Genomic DNA, 24120 nt, shown 5'->3' on the forward strand with positions numbered 1-24120 from the left:
CAGTTTCCTCATTTGTATCGAGTTGGCCAAAAAGTCCATATGTTTTCTCCACAAAATAAAAGACGTGTTTTTCATTTTCACCAATTACTTTATTGATTTCCATATTTTATGTTGGCTATCTCCCATGTGATATAATATTGATTGTTCTCAATTAATGTCTCAATCACTGTCAGCTTTAACTGGTCTACCTAGCCATGAAGCATTGTCCAGCAAGAAACCTCCCATCGTGAAACCTCACAAACCATTTTTGACACATTCAGTCACAGCACCTTCTGTATATACTACACACATCTTTTTTTGCATTTCAGTTTCATTTTACCTTTCTTGAAATAATAAAGCATAATATACCAAAAGTATTGCATATTTTCTTTCATCTTCAGTATTTAAATGGCTACACAAAAATTCACCAATTTTGATTGTCTTTTTTAAATGCACGTTGATGTGACAGTTGTCACAATGCAGTCTAACAAAATTGTTTTGAATAAATTAAAAACAACTAGGTGCCACTAGAGCCATCTTACGGAAAAAAAACAAACGAACTTTTGGTGATGATAGGGTTGATATGAAGACAACCCTGAGTGATGTGTCAGCATGTAGAACAATGCCTTACATATAGTAAGTGTTGCCTATGATTAATATTGTATATTCATTTGAAATGTAACCCCACCCACAGGAATGTTTAACTACAGCGATTTTCAACCTCTTTCATCTTATGGCACATGTAAACTAAAATTCTGTGGCACGCCAAAAAAAATTTTTTTTTTTGCCTATTTGACAAAATAATAGGTATAATTTTGACTCTTTCGTATGGGATGGCTATTGTTGCGTTGGCGGTTGTCCTTTTTTTTTCTTTTTTTTTTTAATTTGACACTCTTAAGAAGAAAGATGTCAGTGCCCCTGACTAAATAGGTATTGTATGCTTTCAAAATTCTTGTTGCACACCAGTTGAAACTCACTGGTTTACTAGATTTGGTGAGTGAATGTCACTATTACATTTTTTTGTTTCTTGCGGGGGAGGATATTGTGGCTGCATAGTGTATCAGATCACAAAGTGTCTACTTTATGTGGATTCCTTGGGGGAGGGAATTGTCTTAGATCTTGTAACTGGGAAAAGCTATTTTGCTTCTTAGTCATTGGTCTGATTTACTTATGAACCCCCAGTAGCTTCTCTCTTTTTCCTTTTACTCTGTTTGGAATCTTGCCAAATTTGTGAGACTAGAGGGTAATCGAAAAAAATACAATAAAGATTAAATAAAATAAAAAGGAAAAAATAAATGCAGTTAGGAATGATAGGAAGAAGAAAAAGAACAAGCCAATTCAAGTCCCAAGATGCCAGTAAATCTCTAAAAGCTGAGTAATTACAGGTAGCTGGTACATGCGGAGTCAGGTTTAAAGGGGGTTGTGAATAGAGAATTGGTTTAAAGTTTATGTAAGAGGCAATTAGAATCTCAGACCCCTCTTTTATCCTGTGCAGCCAATTAAACACACCTCCCCATCCCAAAGAATGGTGGTATATTTTCTGGTGAAGTAGAACCAGTGATTTCTGGTTTCTTAAGAAATCAAGCAACTGTAGGGCCAGTTAGTGTATTAAAAACAGGATTATATGAAAATCTCCAGCTGATCAGTGTGATCCCCTGTTTCCTTCTGCTCTTTGGCCTCTGATATCTTGGCAGCTGGTCTTACATAGCTTTTTCATGAAGGAAGATATTGAAACTGATAATTAGGACCTCCCAGTGAAATGGTTAGGCTTCTGTCTTATTATGGAAAAGTCTTATTATGGAAACGTAAAGCCAGCTGTTTGACAAGCTTCCTTCATGTACGCAGGACATCCAGTTGGCTTTTTAGTGCCTCACAGATCAAATGGTATTGAAAATATTATGGAGGTAGTAATAAAAGAAAATTATCTGGAATATATTTACAGACTGTATTTCCAAGGATTTTTTTTTTTGGCGGGGGGGCACAGCCTGGATTGAAAGGATTCCTTCTCAGGTGCACTATAAAATTAATGAAAAAAGAAAATCCATAAAGTCTGTCATCATGAACACGAAAAAGAAACAATTCAAAAGTATTGGCGTGTTAGCATGCCAGTAGAGTCAAGTCTTAGGCCCTTCACAGTGCATAATTGCTTTAATTTTTATTTTTCTAAAGACCAGCGATGTCTAGTGTCTCTTTATGCCATTCATGTAACTTTTGATAGTTTCTAATAAAATAATATCCTCACTTTTATTGTTTGCTATGGTTGAGATTTGACTGTTATTTGTATATTCTGGGCACAAGTCCTTCATCAAATATGTGACCTGTAAATATTTTCTCCCTGTCTTCATGGTTTTACAGTTTTCTTCCTTCCTGATTCAGTCATTCTGTACAAGAAGAGGTGGTGTTTCCAAATTAGTAAAAACAAACACAAACCTACCACAACAACAAAACACACAGCTTTCAGCTCAGCATTTATAATATGTCTAATGCTTGGGGATTAAATTAAAGGCAAAGAAATACACAACAACAAAAAATAGAATATACAGGAGTAGGTCCTCAATATCGTCCACAGGTTCTGCAACTTTCAGGAAATTGAAGTAGGAAACCAATTTTATCAAAGGCTAACTGATATAAACAACAGTTAAGTCCCCATGGCATCTCATCAACATTATATCAAAACAACATTGAAGGAAATGATGTTATTTGAGGACTTGGTATCGTAAATTTAAGATATGAAAATTTTGTTCTGAACTTTGATAAATTCTGTCTCTAGTAAGAACTCATGTTTTAGGTTTTAAAATTGTATTGCATCACAGCAATACATGTGTATGGCTTTAAAAGTCAAAGCACAATCCATAAAAAAAAGAACAGATGAATCAGATGTCCCAAAATTAAAAACTTGCTATTTGAAAGACACTGTTAGAGAATTTAAAGACAAGCCCACACATGCCTCTGCACCACCTCTTCTTGTATTCAGTATTTATACAGGTCCTTAAAAAGTGTGCTGGATTAGGCAGAGTGTAGTAGACCTATTAAAGCCGTATGCCATGTTAAAGTGTTAGTAAAAAATAGTCTGAATTTTGTCCACAATGTGGACTAATAGAATGAATCAAGGTGGAAGAAAACCATAAATTTTAGATTATTATTTGTTACCATGCATTCTTAGTGTTGATAAAGACATTTGAGATCATCTAGTTGAGCTCCCACATTTTTTCCCCCAACCTCTAAAGGTTTAAGTGACTTGGCTAAAGTTCAGGCAACTACTTAATGGAAAAGCAAAGACCTTCATTGTGAGAGTCTGTGTTTAGCTGAAATTTCCACTGTTCTGTTACTGCCTGTGTTGTTTAACATTTAAACAACTATTTGAAAAACTTTTTTGTATATAGAGGAGGAATTGAGGTTATAGTTAAAATGCCTTGTAAGTAGATAAAAGTAGATGACCACTATTACTTATTAAATGAGTGGTTTTGAAAGACTCAAAAGTATTTCTTTAGTATGTTAAGGATCCCATTTTTCTAGGTAAGAAAATTTGGGAAATAGATCGGAAGTTTCTAAAACTGGTTTACCATAATTTTATATCAGGGCAGCCTGATACATTAAACTTTGGTTTTAGTCCTCAAACATTTGGGCCAAGCTATAAGAGGTTTTAGAGTTGTAAGAAATGCAAAGTTTAAGTTGCTTTATGATAGGTTTATTTGGAGAAATAGTAGCAAATTTAAGTGTCTAATACTGTAGGATTTTATTTTGGTGCAGTATTTACTTAAAGTATTTTGGAGAGTAACCATTGGAGAAATCAAAGAACAGTCAATTTTACCTTAATTGTAGAACATAAAATAATCTTCAGAATTCTTTTCTTGGGTAAAATATTCAGGCAATACATTATAAGTAGGTTGTCATTTGAATCTCTACTACGAGAAAGAAGTATTAGAAATAACTATTGGAATATTTGATTTTATCTTTTTCCCCTCTTACAGGCCTTCTGGTGATGTTCTTGAGACATTCAATTTCTTAGAAAATGCTGATGACAGTGATGAAGAAGAGGAAAATGACATGATTGAAGGCATTCCAGAAGGAAAAGACAAACATCGGATGAATAAACACAAAGTAGGAACTTGATTTTCTATTATTATTGGCTAAAATATATATACACACATCTTTCAAATAGAAATTTTTGAGATGTCTTAAGTTAAATTGGGAATGATTGTTAAATATTTTATGTCATTTGAAAGTTTTATATATCATTACTTATTGAGTTACTCACAGTAGAAATTATTACCTGCTATATTATTAGTAAATGACAAGAAAGGGTTTGTTATTATAGGATTAGTCCAGTGGTTTGAAACATTTTTTTAAAAAAGCAACTCCCTATCCTCTCCTGCCACAATTAATAATCACTACTGTAGTCTTTCTCTTTATGCACGGTAAATAGGTGATATATTAACTTGAAGCTTCAGTGGGGATACTACCACCATGGGTGAGGGAGTAAAATACAGATATAAATGTATATGTTCAACATTCTCATTCTTTGGTAAAAATCAATAATTTACTTTTGCTCATAACCTAAGAAACAGGTTTATCCATTTTAGTGGTGATGTGGGTTACCTGTAGGAGCAAAAGACTTTTTGGGCAATCCATTTGTGAATTATCATACTAGTGTACAGTATTTCAAGTATGTTTAAAAAAAAGTGGATAGGTTCAGTTGTAGTTCTTTGGGATGTTACAGTGATGTGGGAAAAATGCCAGTGCTCCTCAAAAGCTTCTAGTTTATAAAAGCTGTTTTTAACCTTTTTGCCATATTTCATATTTTAAATATTTTTAATTATATTTTATTGATTATGCTATTACAGTTGTCCCAAATTTTCCCCCTTTGCTCCCCTCCACTCACTACTCTCCTTCCTTCCAGCAATGCCTTCCCTTACTTCATGTCCATGGGTCGTGCATATAAGTTCTTTGGCTTCTCCATTTTCTATGCTATTCTTAAGTTCCCCCTGTCTATTTTGTTCCTACCAATTATGCTTCTTAATCCCTGTATCATTTCCCCATTCTCCCCCTTCCCCCTCCTAGCTGATAACCCTCCAAATGATCTCTGTATCTATGATTCTGTTGCTTTTCTGGTTGTTTGCTTAGTTTGGGTTTTTTTTTTAAGAATCCATTGTTGATAGGGATGAATTTGTTGCCTTTTTAATGTTCATGGTTTTGATCTTTTTTTTCTTAAATAAGTCCCTTTAACATACCGTGTAATAATGGGTTGGTAGTGGTGAACTCCTTTAGCTTTACCTTGGCTAGGAAGCACTTTATCTGCACTTTCATTCTAAATGATAGCTTTGCTGGATAGAGTAATCTTGTATGTAGATGCTTGCCTTTCATGACTTCAAATACTTCTTGCCAGTCCCTTCTTGCCTGCAAAGTTTCTTTTGAGAAATCAGCTGATAGTCTTAATGGGAACTTCTTTGCAGGCAACTCTCTGCCTTTTCTCTTGCTGATTTTAAGATTTTCTCTTTATCTTTAACCTGTGGCATTTTAATTAGGCTGTGTCTTGGTGTGGTCCTCTCTGGGTCCAACTTGTTTGGGACTCTCTCTGCTTCCTCCACTTGTATGTATATTTCCTTCCCCAAATTAGGGAAGTTTTCTTTCATTATTTTTTCAAATAAGTTTTCAATTTCTTGCTCTTCCTCTTCTCTTTCTGGCACCCTTTGATTTGGATGTTGGCACGTTTTGGAGATGTCCCAGAGATTCCTCAGCCTATCCTCATTTTTGTTTTTGAATTCTTGTGTCTTTCTTTTGTGTTTGAATGTTTATCTCTTCCTTATGTTCCAAATCATTAGTTTGAATCCCAGCTCCTTTCCTTGTCTTTTAGTTTCCTGTGGGTTGTTTTACATAGTGTAACCCTCATTTCTTCCTTTATTTTTTTGATGTACTCAATGAGTTCTCTGAGCATCAAGATAAACCAGTGTCTTGAACTCTCTATCTGGTAAGTTAGTTACCTCCACTTCATTTAGTTTTCAGGGTTTTTGTTCTTTCATTCGGACCATATTTCTTTTCCTCCTCAATTTAGTAGCCGCCCTGTGTTTGTTTCTGTGTGTTAGGTAGAGCTGCTTTTACTTCCTGTCTTAGCATGGCCTATGTTGAAAAGGCACCTGTAAATTGTGGGGGACAGAGCCTTAGGTAATTGCCAGGATAGGACACCTGCTTCACAGTTTTGTGACTGTGTGAGGAGGTCTCAGAGAGGGGTCAGTGGTGACATCTGGCTTCTGGTAGTTTGCCCTGCACTTGTCTTGTTTCCAGTCACTTCACCCCCTTCCTATACAACTGTCTCCCAGCTGCTGCCCGGGTGGTGAATCACAGAGTGGGTATGTTTGCATACATTCTGAGACCATGCTGGCCCTTTAAGCTGCAAAAATCCAGCAGTTTCTTGTGCCACCCCAACTACCAGTAGTTTTTTACAGCCAAAGGTAATGGGGATTTATCTTCCCAGTGCTGGAACCCTGGGCTGTGTGGCCTGGGACAGGGATCACTGGCTCTGAAGTTATCCCTCCCATCTGTTCCTTTGCCACTGCCTTCCACCTTTCCTTACCACGCTGTCTCTCTGCCCTTCTCCACGACTCCACCCCTCCTACCTGTCTGGATGAGTGTGTCGTCTTTAAATCCTTGGTTGTCAGACTTCATACAGCTCAATTTTCTGGGTGGTTCTTGAAAGGTTTTCTTAGGCTCCACCAAGGAAGAAATGCCAATCAGCCACAAAATTAGACAGTACAGAGCTTACTGGGGTTTGTGCACCCGGGCGAGGTTGCCTGGTCCACAGAGTGGGGCCGGGGAAGTCGCGCCCAAGCAGGGAATATGACGGGGTTTTATGCACCAAATTCTGGTTGCCTCTCCTTGTGGGGGCTAGGGATTGGTCTCCTTGAAAAAAGTGGCAATCCATCATTGGTGGTTCCCCTCAGGCTCAGGTTGCCAGGCGGATATCCCTGCCTATCCTGACATTCCGACCTCTTTGATAGGATAAGGAGTGCCCATGTTCGATCTGGCTACTTCCGGCTGTCCGGGGGGGGGGGGGGCGTAGAGGGGAGGGGCTAGAGGTTGGCTGTTTTAGACGGATGACAGACTGTGGGTGACGGTGATGGGAAGCTACGGTTGGGGTAGAAGTGTCCCATACTTGTGGGTTGATGAGAGAAGGGGAAATAGGCGGAGCTGGAGGAAGAGTTGGGTTTTCTAACAGCGGAAGGATAAGGGAGGAGGAAGGGGTAGGGTTTCAAGTGACCCGGAGAGTGGCGCCTAGTAGTTGGAGAACGTCCCTTCCTAGAAGTGGGATAGGGCAGGAGGGTATGACAAGGAATGAATGGGAAAAGCGAAAGCCATCCAGACTGCAGTTAAGCAGTGGGGTTCGCCATGAGTGAGATGGGGTCCCGTCAACCCCCATGACCGAGATCTGGGAAGGAGTAAGAGTTCTGAAAAAGATGGTAAAACAGAGTAGGTAGCCCCCCCTGTCCACCAGGAAAGGGATGGACTTACCCGCTACCTGCAGTGTTACCCTGGGCTCCACGAGGGTGATGAAGGTCTTCGAGTCCGGGTAGCTTCAGTTGTCTAGGAGTCGGAGAAGTTCCTGCGTGGCCAGGGAAGAGTCCACACCTTGATTGGCTGGTTCCCCGCATGGAGGCGCCGGAGGCGAGCCTCTAAGGGGACAGGCATCCCTCCAGTGGCCAAACTGTCGGCACTCGGGTCAGGGCTTTGTTAGTGGCCGAGGTTGAGGACACTGGCGGGCCCAGTGTCCTTCTTTGTAGCACTCGAAACAGGCCCCCGGTGGGGCGTTCTTCGGCCGGGACTTAGGCTTCGCCCCCCTGCTGGTGTTCTGGTAGAAATGGGGATCTAGGCCCAGGGACGTCTCCTCCGGTGCCTGGAGCCTCTCAGTGGAGGGGGAGCAGCCTCTCCCAGCATACCGGGGCCCAGAATCGGTGTTTGGGGACCAGAAACATAAGGGCAATGGCACTTACCCTGGTTCTTAGTCCGGACTGGTGAGGTGGCCGCGAGGCCTCCTCGGGGAGTAGGGAGAGGAGTGGTCTTCAGCAGACAACAACTCGCTCCCAAGCAGGGAATATGGTGAGGTTTTATGCACCAAATTCTGGTTGGCTCTCTTCGTGGGGGCTAGGGATTGGTCTTCTCGAACAAAGCGGCAATCCATCATTGGTGGTTCCCTGGTTAGACATCAGCCGTCTCTTCTGAGTTGTAGTTTGGCTGCCATTTTGTCCTACCCCGCCCATCCTGACAGTTCTGAAGGACTGGGTGTTACTAATCTTGAAATCTGGTTGTAATTCTTCTTGTGGTTACATGAGGAGGCCAAGCATTTCTACCAGCGCCTCCATTTTGACCAGCAGTTCCATATTTCATGTTTGTCACATTCATTATGTGTAACATGGGTGAATAGACATTTCATTTCTCTCCTTTTTTCTTTTTTGTTCTGGGCGGTAAAGCCCTATTATAATTACCACAGCTATTGCTTTACATTAGTTAATAATATCCTTATTAGCTGTGTCATATCTGTAAGTTAATGGACTACGTAATGCAGCTCTGAGTGAGTGAGGGCAATTCAGCATAACATATCACTGTAAGTGAGTGAATGGGTCTTTAAAAGAGCACCTGTGAATATATTACAAGTAATGAGTTTAACTGTTCTTGGTCATTGTATTTAAATCATTTTTACTACCACATTATTTGCATCACATCTTACAGTGGTCTTCACACGGCACTGTTGAAAACCACCCACGTGGGGTATAATTTGGGACTGGTGAACTATGTAGAAAATCTAAACTATACCTAAGTTAATTCAAAAACAGGAGTGCAAATGTGAAGATAATTGTGTGAAAACATAGAGAACCCTTTAAAATTTAGGGTAAAAATAATTCTTGATTTATGTTTCATTTACAGATAGGTAATGAAGGTTTAGCTGCTGACCTGACTGATGATCCTGACACTGAGGAAGCACTGAAAGAATTTGATTTTTTAGTGACTGCTGAAGATGGTGAAGGAGCTGGTGAAGCAAGGAGTTCAGGGGATGGCACAGAATGGGGTAAGATGATAAAGAATTATGGGGATGCGAGAAGTTCTAGCCCTTCGGGATATATTATTAAATATTCTTTGCGTAATGTGTGTATTTGAATGTAAGTTGGCAGTTTAACTTAGAGGAAGTGGTACTGAATAATTTGCACCAATTTATTTAGATCAATTGACTAAACTGTTCCATATATGGCTTTTGGTGGATTTTTATTTTTTAAATTTGTCTTGATTTAAAGTTGAAACATTTAGTCAATTTAGAAATCCAGTTCCTTTTCTCTTAGCAGATTAAAAAAAAAGCATGTGTATACAGTTTTTAAAGTCCCCATTAATGAATTTGGTAATGAATCTAGGTTTCAAGAAGATGTAACTTTTTCAGTTGGCCCATATATTATTATCAGACTTATAGGTAGCAAGTATAAAGCTACTAACCTTGAATTGTAGCTCTACATTGAATATGATTTAGTGAAGGTATTAAACTTTATTTCATAAGTAATGCTAATAATAATCTAGATATAACTAAAAGGCAAAAACCCAGTTCTAATAGGGTTAAAAACCCCATTAGAAAGTAAAATAAAAGTGTAAAGAATATTTTAAGATAATAGCTGAGGTCCAGTATGTTGTTCCTGTTAAATGTGTTCATTCAATCATCTTTTAATATTAGCATGTTACCTGAGAGATACAACTCAATTGTGTTTACACAGCTTTATTAGAAGAGGTTACTGCTAAATACCTTAACATATTTCACATGAAAACGAAACTTGCTTAGTTTTGTTTTCATGTGAAATATGTTAAGGTATTAAATTCCTTTCAGTTACTAGAAAGGAATCATCACTGGATTTTTAAACACTAGTTTGGTGGCAGGAAACACACTTTGATTTTTAAAATGCCTCAATTATTTAGTGAAACAAATATATTGCTAATAGCAGGGGAGACAAAACCTAAGTAATAGGTTTATTGATTATCCTGGGACAAATCGAGTACTTAAAAGATCTGAATTTTGTTAACCAGCTTTCTCATTATTTACAATCCTCAAGTATTCTAAGTAGAAACATAAGAGATACATTAAAAATATGAAGAAACTCCATAATTACCTTCTAGATTTGAATATACATTTTTGTTTATTTGAAAATGGCTATATTCTATAAGTTTACTCTTCTTAAAAGATAGCTTTGGGCAGGAGAAACTAAAAATATCTTTCTTTTAGCTTCTCTGTGCAACCCATTCAATGTTGTAAAAATTTTATTTTTTTTCCTAATAATTTCTAAACTATTTGTTTTCTGGTATATTTTATAATTATATAAATGTATATAGTTGTTTTTTAACTTATGGAGGTTTAGAACCCACAATTGCATATGAAGAATTAAAAGCCACCTATAATGCTGCTATGTAGAGAGAACCATGGTTAATATTTATATATACATATATTTATATTTATTTAACAAGGAATTTTGCTGTGTGCTGACTTAGAGCCCACACTTTTCACTTAATGTATTGTTCTTCAGCATCATTTTTAAAGCATAATAGTCTGTCAGTACGTTACTTTATTACTTAATCAGGCCTCTGCTGATGTACATTTAGATTATCTTCATCTAAAAAAACAATCACCCCTGGCCAGGTTGTTCAGTTAGTTGGAGCATTGTCCTGTGTACCCAAAAGGTAGTGGGTTTGACTCCCCATCCTGGCACGTATGGGAGACAGTCCTCTCTCTTAAAAATCAATGAATATATCCTTGGGTAAGGATGGATGGGTGGATGGGTGATGGATGGGTGGGTGGATGGGTGATGGATGTGTGGATGGATGGATGGGTGGATATTTCGGAAGTTTTAACTGCCAGTCAAAAGAATATACAAAAATTTCAGGAATTTAATTTGTATTAAATGGCATTGTTTCTTGGATAAAAATACCATATCATGTACAATTGATTGGTCCTTCTGTCTGAAGACTTTTGACTATAGAGCAAAGAATCAAGAGAAGACCTAATTAGTGAATGACAACTGTCAATACGTCATTTACTTTTACTAATAATATTTGAGAGTGACTTGAATCTCTTTGTGTAAATGGAAGTAACTGTGACAGTCTCTTCCATCCAGAAGAGACTGAAACATCTTTAAAGCATTTTAAGTTCTTGATAAGGAAAAAGGCTCTTTTAGTAACAAAATGGTTCAAGTTTCTTTCCTTAAGAACTGGAAACTGTCATAGGATCTCTGCAGTGTTTCGGAATTTATCGTTTCTACTCAACAACTGTCATATTCAGTTTTTTAAAAATGAGGATGAATATACAAACACTCCTTTATATTTAATTCATTTACTTAAAATTTGGATTTACTTATAAATGGGAAGATGGTGTTTTTCAGATTTAAGTTATTGGGTAAAGGATATAGATTATTTTTAAAAATAAATAGTCTTAATATCTATGTTTTGTGTACTACCAGTCTTACTCAACTCTAGTTTTGAACCCTTTTATCCTATGAATCATTGCTTTTTAGAAAGCTTTTAAATCCTGCTTTTCTTCTGTCATGTATATTAGGTAGTCTGAGTTCAATTTCAGTAGTTTTTAGTTCTTCGAACAATAAAAAAAATTAGTGAACATTTCTAATTTTGCTATTTTTCTCATGAAGACTAGACATTTTAATGATGTTTAGTTAATTTCTTGTACACTTTTACACTATGATCTATGGAAAGTTATAGGACCATAAAATGCAATTAGTACCTAATGTTTGCATGTATGTATTTATTTATTTACTTGAATTTACTGGGGTGACATGGTTAATAAAATTATAAAGGTTTCAGGTGTACAGTTCTATAATACATCATCTGTATATTGTATTGTGTGTTCTCCATCCCAAGTCAGGTCCCACTTAATCACCATATATTCTTCTTTACTGTCTTCTACCTCCCACCTCTTTCCCTCCTGGTAATCACCATACTGTTGTTTGTGTCTAGGAGATTTTTTTTTTCCCTTAATCCCTTTATCCTTTTTACCCAGTCCCCCAAACCTCCTCCCCTCTGACATTTGTCAGTCTGTTCTCTGTATCTATGAGTCTGTTTCTATTTTGTTTTTTAGTTTTTTTTGTTCATGAGATTCCACATTTAAGTGAAATCATACGTACTTGTCTTTCTCTGACTTACTTCACTTACCATAGTACTCTCCAGGTCCATCTGTGCTGTTGCAAAAGGTAAGAATTCCTACTTTTTATGGCCTAGTAGTATTCCATTTTGTACAGCTATTTTATCCATTTACCCACTGATGGGCACTTGGGCTTCTTCCAAATCTTGGCTATTAGAAATAATGCTGCACTGAGCATAGAACATAGTGGTGGTTTTTTGTATTGTTTTTTTTTGTTTGTTTTTAGAGGGCAAGGGAAGGAGGAAGAGAGAGACATTGATGTGACAGAGAAACATTGATTGGTTGCTTCTCCTACACAGCCCGACTGGAACCAGTCACACAACCTAGGCATGTGTCCTGATTGGAAATCGAACCTGTGACCTTTCACTTTCAGGATGATGCCTAACCAACTGAGCCACCCTGGTCAAGGGCAATTCTGTTGAATCAGTGTTTCAGTTTTGTAAGATATACTCCTAGAAGTGGAATGGTGGTGGATCATAAGGCAGTTCCATTTTTAATTTTTTGAGGTAGCTCCATACTGCTTTCCACAGTGGCTGCATGAATCTGCATTCTCACCAACAGTGCAAAAGGGTTCCTTTTTTTCCCACATCTTCACTAACACTTGTTTATTTATTGATAGCCATTTTGACAGGTGTGGGGTGATGTTTCATTGTGGTTTTAGTTTGCTTCTCTCTGATGATTAGTGATATTGAGCATCTTTTTATATGTCTATTGACCATCTCTGTCTCCTCTTTGGATAAGTGTCTGTTCAGGTCCTCTGCCCATTTTTTTGAATTGGATTGTTTGTTCATTTGTTTTTGGTGTTGCGTTGTGTAAGTTCTTTATAAATTTTGGATAGTACCCCTTTATCTGTTGTGTTATTGGCAAACATGTTCTCCCATGCAGTATGTTTCTTTATTTTGTTGATGGTTTCCTTTGTTGTGCAAAAACTTTTTAGTTGATAATAGTCTTTATTATTAATTGATTAATTAATGTTTTTTCCCTTGCCTGAGGCAATATATCAGAAAAAATATTGCTATAAGAAATGTCCAAGATTTTACTGCCTATGTTTTCTTCTAGGATTTTTATGGTTTAAGTCCAACATTTAGGCCTTTAATCCATTTGAATTTATTCTTGCATATGGTATAAGAAGGGTCTAGTTTTACTTTTTTGGAAATCTCTGTCCAATTTTCTAACATCATTAATAAATAAACTGTCTTTACCTCATTGTATGTTCTTGCCTCCTATAACAATTATTATTTGTCCATAAAGTTGTGGGATTATTTCTAGGCTCTTTATTCTGTTCCATTGGTCTATATATGTCTTGTTTTTATGCCAGTACCATGCTGTTTTGTTTACTGTGGCCTTGTAGTATAGTATGATAACAGGTAGCATGATTTCTCCAACTTTGTTCTTCTTACTCAAGATTGCTGTGGCTATTTGGGGGTTTTTTGTGGTTCCATGTAAACTTTTGGAATATTTTTTTCTAGTTCTGTGAAACATTATTGGTATTTTGATAGGAATTACTTTGAATCTATAGATTGCTGTGGATAGTATGGACATTTTAATGATGTTAGTTTTTCCTATCCTTGAACATGGTTTATGCTTCCGCTTTTTTTTTTTTTTTTTTTTTTTTCAGTTTCTTCCTTCAGTGTCTTATAGTTTTTCTGAGTACAGGTTTTTTAAATCCTTGGTTACATTTATTTTTATGTAGTTGTAAATGAGATTGTTTTCTTAGCTTCTCTTTCTGTTAGTTCATTATTGGTGTATAAAACTGCAACTGATTTCTGGATATTAATTTTGTATCCTGCTACTTTCCTGAACTCATTTATCAGTTCTAGTTGTTTTTTGGTGGAATCTTTAGGGCTCTGTATATACGGTATCATGTCATCTGCAAATACTAACAGTTTTACTTTTTCCTTTTCAATTTGGGTGCCTTTTATTTCTTCTTCTTGTTTGATTGCTGTGGCTAGGACTCACAGTACCATGTGGAATAAGAGTGCTGAAAGTGGACATCCTTTGATTTGCAGGCCAGTGCTCAGTCTACTGAGTCACACCAGCCAGGGCTTGGACATCCTTGTCTTGTTCCCAATCTTGAGGGATGAGCTTTTAGTTTTTGCCCATTGAGTATGATGTGTTTGGTTTGTCCAATAATGGCCTTTTAACACTTAGGTATGTTTCTTCTACTCCCACTTTACTGAGAGTTTTTATCATAAATCATGCTGGATTTTATCAAATGCTTTTTTTTGCTTTTATTAATATGATCATGTGGTTTTTATCCTTCATTTTATTTATGTGGTAAATCACATTTATTGATTTGCAAGTGTCATACCAACCTTACATTCCCAGAATAAATCCCACTTGGTCATGGTGTATGATCTTTTTGATGTATTGCTGTATTCAGTTTGCTAATATTTTGGTGATGATTTTAGCATCTATGTTCATCAGGGCTGTTAGCCTATTATTTTCTTTCTTGGTGTCTTTATCTGGTTTTGGAATTAGGATAATGCTGGCCTCATACAATGAGCTTGGGAGTCTTCCCTCCTCCTGAATTTTTTTAGAATAGTTTGAGAAGGATAGGTGTTACTTTTTCTTTGAATGTTTGGTAAAATTCACTTGTGAAGTCATTGGTTCAGGACTTTTATTTGTTTGGGAATATTGTGTCTATTGCCTCAGTTTCCTTAGTTGTAACCTGTCTATTCAGGAATGTCCCTTGTATAGGTTGTGTGGGCCTTGTAATTAAGTCTTGATTGCTGTTGGCCCTTTTATGTGTGGGGTTGTCCCTCAGGCTTGTTTACTCTGAAAATTAACCCTGACCACACTGTAGGAGCTGCTGACCACATGCAGCAGAATTTGCCTCTTCATGGTCTGCTATCTGCGGAGTCTCCCTTTGAATTTGTCTCTTGTGACACTAATTGTATCCTTCTCTGATACTGTCTGAGGCTGGCCACTGAGTGTGGCGACTCTGTGGCCTCTTGGGCGGGATTCTGCTCTAGGCCAGTGTCAGATGCTGCTTGTGACTGGTCCTGGGCAATCTGTTTGGAGCTACAAAGTGATCTAAAGTTTTTGGCTGCTTTGCTAGGCCTGTGTGTTCAGGGGAATGACCAAGCTGTATACCAAGTCTGATTTTTACTAGCACTGGGCCCAGGGTCAATTCAGCTAAAAACCCAAGGCACCCTAAGACCTGCCTCTACCTGCCGTTGGCCTGTTAGGTTCACCACTGAAAGAACTTCTGTTGGTACCCAAGTTGCATGAGGTAGGTTCTTAGTGAGTCACTAGGGGGTTGGGAGGGTGGGGGCCGAGTGATAATCACCAGATTGATTCAGGTTCAGACTCAGTGCCAGTGATGGGTTTGAGGTCACTCAATAAATATCCCAGGGGATACCAAATCTAGCTGTGTTCCTCTGGGTGCTTTCATACCTTTGTGGTGGAGCAGGGTCTCAGAGCATTGTTAGGATGAGGCCAGCAGTGTTTATCAGGCCCAGACAGACCAATAGTTGGCCACTGGGAAGCAGGGCTCTGTAGTGGGCAGTTGTGCAGGGGGGGAAATAGCCTTGTCCTACAGTCACACCACTCAGTCTGTCCCAGATTCTACCAGAAGCCCAATCTCATCATGCCAGGGCCACCAGGAGTTGGGAGGATGGGGCTAGTTGATCAATGGGGGAAGTGACCTGAGTCATACTTCTCAGTCTGTCCCATATTCTGCCCAGCCTTTGCAGAGTGGAGCCACCAGGAATCAGGAAGGTTGGGCTGCTGGAAGCCTAGAAAGTGGGGCTAGCAGATCCCTGGTGAGGGTGAGGTGCCAGTCAGGTCCGTGGGAAAGAGGGAGCAGTGACCCCCACCACAAAGCCATACAACTCAGTCACTGATACCCTCACAGTCTGTCTAGTCCTCTGCACCCCCAGCCAGACAGCTGATTCTTCGGCAGGTGCGGGCTTCACCGGGTGGGGCTGTTGAATTCTCCCAGGTTGATGCCCAGTGGAGGGGTGTGCTCCCAAGAATTATAGTATCTTCAGTGTAGGAGAGTGATTCAGCACAGATATCCTGGTGGCGTTTCTTCAGCTCTCTCCCCGAGCCACAGCCTCAGCCTTTCTTCATGTGACTCTAGTAATCTTCACATTCCTTTCATCTTAGACCAGGGTGGTGTCTGCAAACCAGATTTTGTTCGTTGGCACTTCAAGAGGGCCCCCTTGTCTCTAGTGGACTCCCATATCTCCCTGGTGGACAGAATGTCTGCTGATTTTCACATCAAGGTGTTACATGGACTCCCCAGTGCTGCTGCTCTGGGCTGGGGAGCCCAGCTTGAAGTTGAGACACCATGCTTCTTGGGGAACACCTGAGATATTTTTCCAGAATCTTAGCTGCTGCCTGTGGTTCAGTCCTTTTCGCATCTCTATTCCTCCTACCAGTCTTTATGTGGCTTCTTCTGTAAGTCCTTGGTTATAAGACTTCTCTTCAGCTAGTCTTCAGTTCGTTATTTAGGTACATTGCTCTATATTTTAGTTGTAATTCCCGTTTGGTCTTGGGAGGAGGTGAGTGTAGTTTCCACCTAATCTGCTGCTATCTTGGATTGACCATCTTGCTAATTTTTTATTTAAATAGAATGGATAAAGTACTGATATTTGCATAAAATAACATTAGTTACAAATTTGTGCAATATTAAGTAGATTTATATAATTCTTCTGCTTTGGTATTAGAATTACCATAATAGAATTTTATGTTTTTGTGATTTTGAGTTGTCAAGAGTCAATTTTTTGTGTATATTTGTGTTTTCTTTTAAACAAAAAAGTTGCCATAACTGCTTCAACCTCATTTCTTGGTTTTTTTTTTTTCCTGTAGATTTTTTAAAAACAGGATTAATATGTAGAAGATTATGATGGCTCTTCCCTTTTGCTCTTAACTATTTTTAATAAGCAATATGAAATCAGCTATTACTTACCAGGCAAGTTTCAGGATGTTGTTTGTGCACATATGCATTCACCAATCTGCTCTTTGCACTGCTTAACTTTACCTTTGTTTCCTAGACATCAGTTGTCTTGCAAGTAATAATTTTTTTGTCCTTAAGCTTATTCTTTTTTATTTCTTTGCTTTTTCACTGTGCTACCCCTTTGCTACTCTATTAGAACAATTTACGGCTTTTTTTTTTTTTTCCTACAAAAGTCTTAAAAAATGCTTTGGCTATGTTATTACATTTTTCTGCCCTATTAGATATAATTTACCATTAAAATATACCCTATATGGTGGTTGCCAGAGGGGAATGGGATTTGGAGGATTGGGTGAAAGAGGTAAAGGGTCTTAGAAGTACAACTTGGTAGTTGCAAAATAGCCATGGTGAGGGATGTAAAATAATATAGCATAGGGAATGCCGTCAGTAATATTGTAATAACTATGAATAGTGTCAGTTCCCTGGGGGAACACTTTGTAGAGTACAGTACGTGGTTGTCTAAATTACGTTGTACATCTGAAACTAATACAAAATGATACTAAATGTCAACTAACAGAAAAATAAAATTAAACATTTCTACAAAAAGGATTGTTAACTTTATTAATATGAGGGTAAAGTTCTTAGATTATATTTTTTCTTAAGTCTTTAATAAGTTGGTATGGATTGCTGCTGTAGCATAGTTTAATTAGAGTACATGAAAAGTGAATTTTCTTTTTAAATCAGTATTACAGCTGTATTACAGTTTGCAGATTTGACAAAATTACATATACATTTCAGTTTTGAACAACGTATTGATAGTTTCAAGTAATTCAAGTTGGGAGATTCACTTAAAGCTTTGGATTTAGCTTTTTACATTCAGACTACCTAAGAACATAGGTAATATCCATAAGGGGAAAGCGGTAACAATTGTGGTTGGAAAGAGTCGAGGTACAGTAAATAATTTGATTTCTATGTGCCATTCAAATACAAGAATTTTTGAAGTTTACTATGTATAGCAGTCAATAAGGGGGAAAAAAGGCTTTTATATGTTCACTATCTAGAACAAGTTAGTGAGGCCTAGGGAGTTTACAAGATTTGTGAACGAGAATATAATTTGCTAAAAGTTTAACATAATTGTATGTTAACATACTTTTTGTAAGTATGTTTTCCCTAAGATCCTACTATTCTGTCAGTGTTATTGATTGGCTTAGCCCATGTATTTCAGTATAATTTTTATTTAGTAACAGGGTTATATAAATAACTATTTGTTATTCTATAACAGGATGTTAATTAAACTCCCTAAATAACATGGCTGTTTTAAAAGTTAGAGGGAGGACAATTCTTAATAATCAAAATAATGCTAATTGACCTATTTTTCTGCTGCTTTTTTATGCTATTCTAGTTTGCTATAATTTTTTTCCAGGCAGAAGTATTTACTTGAAACAAATACGGGTTTGTTATGTTCTGCTAAAACAGCTGATATGTCATCTTTAGCAAATGCACAGCAATGTATATTTTTACTTCTCCATGCTTGTCACTGTTTTTATCTTGTTAAAAAAATCACCTATAAAATAAAATTCTTCAATGGAATTTGACGGTTTTATTTGCTTATCTTAGTTGTAGACCAATGAAAAAAGGTAATGAGATGTTTGAACCATGTGGGTCGAGAGGGGTAGAGGTGGTGATTCTCTGAATGCCTTGTAGAGATTATTTGAGACACTGTATTTTGGAACTTTATGTTTGTGTTTAATGGCCTAGAATGCCTTTCCATTAGTACAGTTATCTGGTGCATGCAGAATCAGTGTGACAGAAGATGCATGAATATTTTCATCAATAAAATGGCACTGACCTTTCCAGCTTGTACTTTTGAGTAGTTTGCATGTAATTCATTCATTTGCTTTTATGATGCTGGCTGAATAATTTTTATTGATGTTTTTATAAAGATGCAGTGATCTATTTTTTATGTTAGATTTCTAATGTCAGTCCATTGAAAGAATATCAGTTATTGAAAGAATAATCTTCAAATTTGTGATTCATAGAAATGAAGCGCACCATTCAACTGTTATGAGTATCAAATGTTTAGAAATTTATGAGATGAGCACTTACAGAGTTTGAGTTGTAATTATAAAAACTGAGACTGCACCTTTAAAGTATTGAGTATATGCTTTTAGTACAATTTTATTACAGTTTTGTAAAGCTATAACAGTTTAATACCAACAGCTTGTATTACCAACTGCTGATTTTTTTTTCTTTTAATAATATGCTGAATGTAGATAAAGATGACCTCTCCCCAACTACTGAGGTTTGGGATGTAGACCAGGGGCTAATAAGTAAACTGAAGGAACAGTACAAGAAGGAACGAAAGGGGAAGAAAGGGGTAAAGAGTAAGTGCAGATTCTCTTATTTTTGTATGACAAACTTTGAGAAAAAATTTTTTCAATTTTGGTTTTGTGTGTGTGTACTTTTTTGTTTCATAAAAGGGACAACTAACTTTAAACTTTGTTGTATGGTTGAAATTTATTTGAATATAACTTAGGATGTGTTAATGATCAAGTGAAAAATAATTTTAAGTATGTAGATAAGAATAAAGGAAAGATTTCAAGGATTTTTTTTGGGTAAGCTTTAAAAGTTTACCAAATTGTAAGAAATAATGGCCTTGGAATTAAAAATAATAGAAATTTTTTTAAAAGGAGGAAGTATAAATTTCTTAATTTTGTTATATAAGGATTATAGCTATATCCAAATTGTAGCCAGACTACATTTCTTAGTTTGGGAATTCTGAATAGAAAAGCCTTTTCCATAATATTTGCTTTCTGGCCTTGATATAATCACAAATAGCAGCAGCAAAAAATAAAAAATAAAAATAAAAATAAATTCTTGCCTGGGTAGCATTTTCTTGGCTAGTCTGGTAGAGGAAGGCCAGAGGGGAGGATAGTGGCAGCCATAGGATTTGTTTGGTTAGTAGCTGAGTGTCTTGTGTTGCCTTGATGTATTTTCCAATACGTGTATCCTGACTAATGTGCTGTAAAAGTATAAATTTAGCTATAGCACCTGTCAAAGAAGTAATTCATTTTATTTTGTGAATCAAACTTTAAAAAGCCGCATGAAAAATATATTCAGATCTGTCTGAATATACAGGATGAAATGGAGAAACTTGAAACTTATTTTTGAAAAACTTTATTTTGAACTGGCCATTGATTCCTCTTAGTCCTTTTTACTATCAAGGAGAAAACAGTGGATGACAAAGGCAGAAACCATAGAGACATTCTTTCATATTCCTTTTACTGTGATACATAAATTAGTTTATAATATGGCAGGTAGAATGGAAAATGGTGTAAGTCTCCTTCAGTAAAGCATTTTCTCAATGGTTTAATTTATTGCAGAAGCTAGTAAGTGCAATTTTGGGGGTTTATCTGTTATATAATTTTCTTTTATAACTTTATGCTAATTTATGTTAATTGCATGTGAATAAAAAATATTCTTTAAGAAGTTTCAGACTATATGGTGAATTGCTTATTTTAAAACATTTAATGCTGGGCAGGGCTGGGTTCAGCTCTAACATCACTTACCTATGTATTTCATGCATGTTGAGGATAAAATTACTTTTGCATGATTAACTATTTTAATACAGACACAATGTCATTACAATTTTAGGGGTTAAGTCTTTTTTTAAAGAAATGAAATAGCTTAACTTAATATTACATTAGTTATTTTATGTGTTATTCGTAAATTGACATATCTATCAAAGGTTTCTTTAGATAATTTTGCTTTTAATTACAATATCTCCTTTTTTTCCCTATAGAATATAATTAGATCTATGCCTTTTTGAAGTTTAGAAATAAGATGTACATCAAAGGTTTCTTAGTTGAAGATTTTAAAGTTTCCGAAAAAAATGTTTTTTTTTATTTTAAAAACATGCCTGTTTAAGAAATACTAGAAACAGATGAACTAAACTAAAATTTAAGATCCTCATAAAATTTTAATTTAATTAATTTTCCTTTGTTGGATCATGATACATAAAGTTTTGTTATCTTCCTACTTAGCTAACAACTTAAAGAAAACATCATTTTATGTCAATAAATATTCCTCTTACAATGTTTTCAGTTTAAAAAAACACAAGCTACCTTGTTGTTAAGCAGAACATTGGAGAGCCTAGTATGTTAAATGGGTAAACAAGAACTGCTGTGATTAAATCAGAAGCAAGGGGACCTAGGAGCCATGCCTTAAGGTTCTTGTGTGTGTCTCAATATGATTTTATTATCCAGAAGTATATAGTATTATTCAGCCAGCTCCCTTAATTTTGACTTTGTATCTGTTTTTTCAGAAAGTGAACTGACTTTGCCTATTGTAATCATAAATATACCTTTCTTATTGTTGAGACAATGTAATAAGTATATAGAAACATAAAGAGCACTGGCTGGTGTGGTTCTATTGGTTGGAGCATTGTCCTGTAAACTGAAAGGTCACAGGTTCTATTCACTGTCAGTGCACATGCCTGGGTTGGGGGTTCTATTCCCAGTTGAGGTGCATGCAAGAGACAAATGACCAGTGTTTCTTTCTCACACATCAATGTTTGTCTTTCTCCATTCCCCTCTCTCTAAAAGCAATGAGCATGTCCTTGGATGAGGAATTTTAAAAAAGAAAGAGAAAAGGAACATAAAGAGAAACTCAGCCCTGGCTGGTGTGGCTCAGTGGATTGTGTGCCAGCCTGTGAACAAAAGGATCACCGGTTTGATTCCCAGTGAGCGCACATGCCTGGGTTGCAAGCCAGGTCCACAGTAGGGGGCACGCAAGAGGCAATCGCACATTGATGTTTCTCTCCCTCTGTTTCTCCCTCCTTTCCCCTCTCTAAAAATAAATAAATAAAATATTTTTTAAAAGAATCAACCAATGAATGCATAATTAAGTGGAACAACAAAATCAGTGTCCCCTCTCTCCCTTCTCTGTCTCTAAAATCAATAAATTTAAAATATTAAAAAAGAAAAGAAAAAGTCAAAATCATCTGCAGTTCTACCGCTTAGAGGTTAGTATTTGGCATGGTATATATCCTTCCAACTTTTCTAAGTCTTTTTATATATAAGCCTCCTTTTTAATTTTTTCTACAAGAATATCACATTATTTTTTAAAATTGAGAGGGAGGGAGAAAGAGAAACATTGATTTGTTGTTCCATTTATTTATACATTCATTGGTTGATTCATGTATATGCCGTGACCAGGAATTAAACCTGCAAACCTTGGTTAATCAGGACAACACTCCAACCAACTGAGTTACCCATCCAGGACTATCATATTATTTAACTCATTACTTAGTTTTATAGTCATTTTAAATAAAATATAATTTTAGTAGTTATATAGTATTATATTTTATTGACTTAGCCTAGCCTCCATTAGTTAATCCTTTGGAATGCTTCTCATATTTAATGTTTTTGTAATCAACAGTATCTTAGGTTACCTGTGTATTTAGATACAAAGATGAGGTTTCCAACAAAATATCTCAGGAATGAATTAGGAAATAATGTTTTTTTTTTTTCTTTTCACACTTTCTTGTGAATTTAGATAAATAAAAACTTTCTCCTCTTGAATATAGAATTCAGTAAGAAAATGGCTTTAAATCCCTGCCATAGAGATAACACTCAAGGAAATTAAAAAATAATAATTTTTAAATTGATGGATCATAAACTTCAAATGGTATTAATCCATGTAGACCATCATATTAATACTTAGATATAATTTCACATAAAAAATAATTCATAAATTTTCTTAGCATTCTTATCTATCTTTATTGGTTTTTATTCTGATGCTTGCCAGATACAGCTTTGTATAAGTTAAAGTAAAACTGTAGCCTTTTGATTTTTTTCCCTTTATTCCAAAATGTGAATGAATCATAACTACTGGACCATAGCACTAAGTTTTATAGATTTTTTTTTCCCCCAGCTTCTTAGGGGGAAGAAAATTCCATTATTTGCTAATAACTTTACCATACAGAATCAGTAGATCTAATCCAGTCTAAATACTGTTTCTTTTAATGGAAAGAAAAAAGTAGCAAGAATGTCAGCTTTTTAACTTTGTAAAGACTCAACCATGATTTGACTCTGAAATAGAAAGTCTTCTAAAATCAAGAGCTAAGAAGCTAATACTTATCTTCTAACTGTTCATTCCATTCTACCCTTCTTTTTTTCACACCTGAGGCAAAAGAAAATTACTTAAAGTGACAGCCTTGCCTTAGATTATAGATACAGTTCAATATTAATTTCTTGGTAAATGCAGTATAGTTAAGAGCTTCACTTTATCAATTAATACTTCTAAAAGTCAAGATCATGAAACTGAAGAGATTTGATGTAGTTTTTTTGATCTTAGACTTCAAAAGAGTTAAACTTCCTTTTCCTTTTAACTTTTTAATATATATATATATAATTTTAAACTTAGGGGAAAGTTGCAGGAATAGTACAAAGAAGAATTCCATGTACTTTTCATTCAGTTTCCTCAAATATTCACATTTTACCATATTTCCTTTATCCTTTTCTGTCTGTAAATATATACATTTATTATTTTGAACATTTCAGAAAACTGAGTGTTTTTAGACATGTTGCTCCTTAAATACTTTAGAGTATGTTACCTGAACACAGAGACATTCTCTTACATGACCAGAGTTCAACAATTGAAAATCAGGAAATTAACAGTGATGCAATACTGTTACCTAGTCTAAAACTCAGTTTTCTTTCATTTTTTAATTCTAAGCTTTCTATAATTGAGGAAGGGAGTGAGAGCAAGTTCTAAATTGATTTTCTTAAAGTCTTGGTCTGGTAGGATTTTTTTAGCTTTCTATGATTTCCATTTTTGTTGTATTTTTTTAAAGATTTTATTTATTTCCAGAGAGAAAGAGAAGGAGAGAAACATTACTGTGTGGTTGCCTCCTGCACACCCCCAGCTAGGGATCTGGCCTCCTACCCAGACATGTGCCCTGCCCTGACTGGGAATCAAAAGGGCAACCTTTTGCTTCACTGGCTGGCACTCAATCCACTGAGCTACACCAGCCAGGGCCAGTTTTGCTGTATGTTATATCATA

The 24120-nt window shown here is 36.3% G+C and overlaps 1 protein-coding gene across 2 annotated transcripts in view; it reads left to right on the plus strand.

Moving 5' to 3' along the window:
* The window catches only part of STRN3 (striatin 3), a 112833-nt gene that overhangs the window by 61003 nt on the left and 27710 nt on the right, over positions 1-24120 (plus strand). The window contains exons 6-8 of one of the 2 annotated variants that reach the window (XM_024551349.4): positions 3951-4080; positions 8896-9037; positions 19328-19438. In XM_024551349.4, the coding sequence (XP_024407117.1) occupies positions 3951-4080; positions 8896-9037; positions 19328-19438 (383 nt within the window). The remainder of the gene's footprint in view (positions 1-3950; positions 4081-8895; positions 9038-19327; positions 19439-24120) is intronic. The other variant, XM_024551350.4, reaches the window with a different exon arrangement.

This window comes from Desmodus rotundus, chromosome 7 (genome assembly GCF_022682495.2).
Source record: "Desmodus rotundus isolate HL8 chromosome 7, HLdesRot8A.1, whole genome shotgun sequence".
NCBI classification, from domain to species: Eukaryota; Metazoa; Chordata; class Mammalia; order Chiroptera; family Phyllostomidae; genus Desmodus; species Desmodus rotundus.